The sequence below is a fragment of the Carica papaya genome, chromosome 7 (genome assembly GCF_054855325.1).
Source record: "Carica papaya isolate Zhongbai chromosome 7, ASM5485532v1, whole genome shotgun sequence".
NCBI lineage: Eukaryota > Viridiplantae > Streptophyta > Magnoliopsida > Brassicales > Caricaceae > Carica > Carica papaya.
In genome coordinates this window covers 4,052,251-4,058,416 of record NC_142315.1, presented here as the reverse complement: position 1 = coordinate 4,058,416, position 6,166 = coordinate 4,052,251, and the positions used below count along the sequence as shown (strand labels likewise).

Here is a 6,166-nt window from a genome sequence, read left to right as displayed (position 1 = left end):
AGTTTGAAAAATAAAATTTCAAAAAAAAAGTCAAAAACTATTTTATAATAAAATTAAAACTAGAATAAAATAACAAAAAAAATATTAATAAATAATAAATAATCTCTAGCTGTTATTAGCCGCCAACAAGATCGGAGCGAGTCAATTCGTTATTTTAACTCACTGTATTTTCCCAGCAACATGCTCGTTCCCGTCTTCTCCAAGAAAACCAAACGCCATTTAAAAGTCAAAATATTATGAACTATACATCAAGCTCCCAATGAGATTTTGGCACTTATCGATCAAACATTCACAGCGATTACAGACTTCCTTCATTTCGGAGGCGCAGATCGGACAAACCACTTTGTCTTGTCTCAGAAGTAGTAGCGGTAATGGTATTGCCAGTAATAAAGCTTGGAACTCTCTTCTTGAAGACGCTTAGCAAGCCGGTGGCTAGCCGGCTCAAGCAACAAGCTAGTTTGCACCCCAGGTTTCGTCAATTTATCGTCAACATTGCTCAGGTACTGCATCTCATTGTTATATTCACGCATTCATTTCCGCTTCGGTTTTACTTGTTTTATTTGACCGTTTAAATTCGATTGGTAGCTGCTCCGTTTTATATGGGAATTCTGAGTTTTTTACTGCTTGATATTGATTTCTCGTTTTCCCATGGACTAAAGAGTTTTGCTTTATAGTAAACGAAAATTGGTGGGTTTGTTTTGAGGTATCATATACTCAGCTCTTTGCCATGAAGATACCTAGGTATAGATTTAGAATAAACTCTCCTACAGCTTGTAACTAAAAGGCTTATTATTCAGCAGCTGTTAGCAAATAAAAGCCCTAATAATCCCACTGTCTCTAATCTTTTCTTTTTTTTTTTTTTGGTGACACAATGTCTCTTTTCTTATGTTTCAGGTAAATGAGTCTCATGCAAAAAATGTGGAATTCATTTGTAAATCAATGTATTTTGTTATATATTTAGACTATGGAATTAAGCGAGTGCAATCCAAATCCTATCAAATTTTGAGATTTAGAATAATTTCATTTGGAATTCAAATTGTATGAATTTGATCATTATAAATAATACATTATGGAATTTAGTAGAAATGAATTCCTTATGGAATTAACCAAGTGCAATTCAAATTCTATAAGATCTGGTGGAATTTGGAATAATTTCATAAGGAACATCAAGTGCAATATAAATTCTGTTAAGTTCGATAAAATTGGAAATTAACTTGCAAAATTTGGAGGGAAGAATCTTGAAGCGACTTGCGCAGTGATTGTTTTTGCTTTCTCAAATTTATGGATTCATTTGAATGCTGTATAATGTTTTAAGGCTTCTTAGTTTTTTCCAAACAAAAGATTCATTAGCACATTTTTTTTTCTTGAGATAAAAAAGATTCATTAGCACATTAAATGAAACTTTGTTGTTCACAATTTGTTCCAAACAAGGTCTAAAGGAGACTTATTCAGATCAATCCCCAAACATTAACAAAAGGGCAGCCTTTGTCAACCACAAGCTGGTGCTAGCAGTAACTCCTAGCACCAATTAGCAGTGTTAGTTGGAGCCTAAATGTACTGTCTAAAGAAGTATATACTATCTTTCAGCCATTGCTTGCTTGTCCCACTATCTTGTTTTATTGATTGCTGCAGAAGATTCAAGGAGTATATAACATGTTAGTTACAGTGCACTTTTGTTTGGACCAGGTAAATCATCGAATCACCACGAGAATGCAAAGACGCCTCTATGGTCATTCTAATGATGTCGAGATACGTCCATTGGACGAGGAGAAAGCAGTTCAGGCTGCTGGTGACCTTATTGGAGAACTCTTCATCTTTACGGTATTACCCATTTTCATGCCATTTGCTTAACAATTTTGTGATCTTATAAATACTTGATTTTTGTAGAAGATTGATATTCAATTAGGGTTGAAAACTTATGCTTATGTGGTTCTGTTTGTCATGCAAGACACTTCTTTTGTTTCTGAATCTAATATACATGTATCCCCATAATAGGTCATAGCAGCAGTACTCTCTCTTTCACATTAGAGAGGGATCCAATTTCCTGTAGTTTACCTTTGCCGATGTGAATCTCACAAATACACTCTGTGATTGATTTTGAGTGAAGATGAAACCCTTTCGATTAACCTGAATTATAAACTTCTGGAGATTTTATTTCATCCACGATATAGGGTGAGAACTGAGAAGGTAAAAAGTAAAGGCATCTGCTGCGTAGAGCACTCACCTTGGGCTGGAGTTATGGGTTTGCATAAATCATTAAGCCCCTTCTTACTGTACTTGGAGGGAATGAGTTCGAGCCCAACTGGCTGCTGCATCAGCAAATAATCTAGGTTTATCCGGGCAAATTTCTATTACTAAAAACGGGACTACTTGGACCAGAGTAAAATTGCTCTTATCAACTGCATAGAAGCAAGGGTACAAATAAAATTAGACCATCTGATATGGGACATTTACGGTTAACATCAAGTCATGTTAATTGGCGTCTATGTGAACTACTTTGATTTAGATAAGAGTTTATTTAAAAAAATGATTTAGAAAAGAAAATTTCATGAACTGAAATGAAACGTTATATCCACTTATTCTTTGAGCTTTCTGCTCATATTATTCAAGAAAAATAATGAGGGAGGATGTCTTCAATGCTCCATCATCAGTTAATTTAGTTTGAGCTAGATGAATGTTATTGGTGCATCAATTTTTGGAAAATATTACTGTTTGTCCTTGAACTATAGGCCACAATGCAATAATCTTAGAATTTTTTATTAGAATTTGGTCATTAAATTAACAAAGTTATTTCAAAATATGGTTTTGTTATCTATAGAAATATGGAATTTTTTAGAAAAGAAATTTCAATCTTGCTTGCATTTTATTTTTCATTTGGTTTGAAAGTTATAGCAGTTTAGAAGTAACCTTGATAGACTTAATAAGGAAAATCAAGTTTTGTTTATATTTAAATAATGCAAGGTTATAATAATAGAAATAGAGAAGAAAAAGACATGTAGAAATAATTTTTTCACAATAGAAATTTAGTACATTTTTAAGTTTTTTTCTTTTGTGTCACCCAAACAAAGGCAGAAAGAGCTTCTGTTGTTCTGTTAAAACTTTATTAAAAAAAAATGACATTTTGAAATATTCTGTAAGCTTTTGAAACAAATTTTAGTGGAGAAAAAGTTTTGGGAGTCAACTGTAACACGTTTCAAGGACTAATTTGCAATTTACCACTAATTTTTTCATTATTTTTAAACAACAGTGCTTGAGCTTGCTTCATTTACTCTAAAATTATGATGACATGCTCCAATTTCTTTAGCCATTTTTTCCACAGCCAAAAGTAATATATTTTAATTTGGTATTTCCTTGCTTTTTGTAAAACTTGCAAGATTATTATGAGGATAGCAAAAATATTCATCTTTTAACATCATTGAAGACAAGATATGGTTGCTTTCCAGCATTATGTAGTCTAGAGAAGTTCCTTAAAGGGGATAGTTTGAAGTTGTGAACAGCTCAATTTCTATTGGAACTAAAGATCTGGTGTTCAAGGTTAGCTTGAATTATGTGTAAATACTGGGGATAATGCTCATTCAGGTAAGCAACATGGCTGGTCATTAATCCATCAATTACTCCAACTTTGCAAGGTAAGGCACTGTAAGATAATTGGTCACTGCCTACAGGTTGGCAATGAACCAATTTAAATTGCATATAAATTGATTTGCTTTCTGCATATTTATACACAATGTTCCATGCTAGTAGGTTGCAGGAGCTGCTGTAATCTTTGAGGTACAGAGAAGTTCTAGATCAGAAGCCAGGAAGGAGGAAATACGTAAACAAGAACTAGAGGTAATGTAGAAGTATTCTTTTCTAGATTGTCCCTCTGCAGATTGCATTAAGGCAACCTTTGCATGCTGTTTTTTCATCCAGTCTGTGAAACTGAAATCCTAGGTTTATTAGGTGATATCTTTCTCAGAAATAACCTTCAGTGTAATGCAGAACAAGAGGATCCTACTTTGAAATAAACTTTTTATTAAAGAAGCTTTTAGTTTATTTTTCAAAAAAATTAAAGAAGCTTTGAGTATTATTATTATTACTTTTCGCATCTTTGTTTTATTTAGCCAATTTAGGTAGATTATAAGTGTTAGAATCTTAGGCTATTTAGATGGTTTTATGTTACAGAAGCTTTTGATTTCTTTTTTAATTATTTTAATATTTATTTATTAGCTGTAATTAATATCTATATAATAACTTGCAGATTCTTAGAAGCCTACAGTTTATTTTGTTGGTTTGCCGATCCTTTGGGACCTATACTTTTGGTTAATCATTCAATTTTTCTGTTTAGATTCCTAAAAGCTTGAGTTTTGAAAGAATTTCAAGAGCATGCCTAAGTCTTTTAGATCCTTATTTTTTTGTCGCTTCAAAGACTCCAGGGCAAGTCTTCACTGTGCCAGTCTACCTTCTCTCCAAAATTGCTAATTAGAAAGTTAGAGGGCATGTAGCCTTTCTATAGACTATCGTGCCTTTAATCTAAAAATAGTTAAAAGGCAAAGTTCCTATTCCAATAATTCGTGAGAATTGGAAGAGTTGCACTCAGTCAAAGTTAGATTTGCAATATTGGTACCACCAGATTAGGAATGCATTTAGAAGACATAGTAAAAACTACCTTTTGTACGCATACCACTAAGAGTTCTTCATTATGCCATTTGTCTTGAGGAATGCTCCTTCCAGTTTCTTAGTGCTCATGAATTCACTTTCCTGTTGTATTCACACGAATTATGTTTTAATTTTCTTCAGTGCCATCCTGATCTAGAACAAAACATAAGTGGAATATGTTAGACGTGTTATGTCAATTTTTTCCATACCAAGGCTCATAGCTTTTCTTAAAGAAGTCCAAATGTCCTTTTACAGAGTTGCAAATCTTATACCTTGACCGTACTAATTTTCCAACAACATTTGTAGCTTTTGACTCCAAAACTTTTGTCATGTTACAGTGGCCAAAGGCAATAACTGTTACAAAGCCTTTCTATGCTTAATAGAGTACTTCAAGAAATAGACAGCATCATTGTGGTATAGGTCGTAATACCGGTTCTAAGAAATCATTGAATCATTATGAGTCTATTGACTGCTGTTGTATAGAAAATTCATCAGTGTTTTGAAACAAAAGTTTTCTCACTGAGAGTTAATCTGAAAATAGTTAGTTGGGACTGATTCCTCCACACAGTAAACTGATTATCACTGTCAAGGTTTTGGATGACGCATGCTATAGATATTTTTAAATTACATGTAATTTCCATAACTTTGGCATTTGAACTTACTTCTGAAGTGTGATCCCAAATTAAAAAGATTATTTTCTCGTCTACGATCCCCATTTTTGCTTTACTGTTGATGCTTCTACATGTTTAGCATGCAACTTGTTGGCCTAAAGTCATCTTTCCCCTGCAGGTGCTGAGGCAAAAAGATGAGGAATTAGCAAAAGAGCTGGAACTTCTTAGGCAAAAACTTGAAGAACTGGCACAGCTTGCAAGAGGACAAGGACTAAGTTGTAGTTTACACTTTACAAGTGCTAATATGGAGGATCCAAAGTTAGCAAAGCCAACTTGATCCGACTTGAGATTTACAGAAAGATGATTATTTATTTGCCCATTATGGTTTGTTAGATATCCCTTGTTTTATGAGGGAAGCTTCTTGCCTTCATTCTTTAACCCTTGGTTACTTGGGCAGAGGTCTGGTATCACCTGCTCCATTAATTCATCTCAATAAAATTGAATCTGGGATGTAATGATTGATTTACAAAATTTTGTTTTTGAAGATACAATCAATCGTTATAGTAATTATGGTAATCATCACATAGCATCATTTGTACATGAAACATTTGAAGCCTTTATGGTTTACCTGGAAATATTTATTTAAATTGAAACACATTTTCCATAAGAAATGATCTTCCCACTTTTCTGTCTCCTCTCTCTCTTCAACTAGTAAGGCTTTCAACTGATCCTAATGTTCATTTTGTTTATTGTCTTTAGCTGCTTGGTACAAGTTTTTCACACCCCATTTTTAATTACTTCTGTTCGATCAAGGATAACTCCTCTAGTCGGTGTCCTGGTGATTACCTCCTTACAAGTAGATTTCAGATTCATTTACATTTAATATTTAGTCAACAGTTTGCTTATATACTGCTGCC

General features: G+C 33.4%; 1 protein-coding gene across 1 annotated transcript; it reads left to right on the top strand.

Moving 5' to 3' along the window:
- Positions 1-118: 118 nt before the first annotated feature.
- LOC110822082 (Optic atrophy 3 protein (OPA3)) lies at positions 119-5,896 on the top strand. The gene is made up of 4 exons (XM_022052088.2): positions 119-500; positions 1,687-1,821; positions 3,745-3,831; positions 5,428-5,896. The coding sequence occupies exons 1-4, from the start codon at positions 372-374 to the stop codon at positions 5,584-5,586; spliced, it is 510 nt and encodes a 169-aa protein (XP_021907780.1). The 5' UTR covers positions 119-371; the 3' UTR covers positions 5,587-5,896.
- The last annotated feature ends 270 nt before the right edge of the window (positions 5,897-6,166 follow it).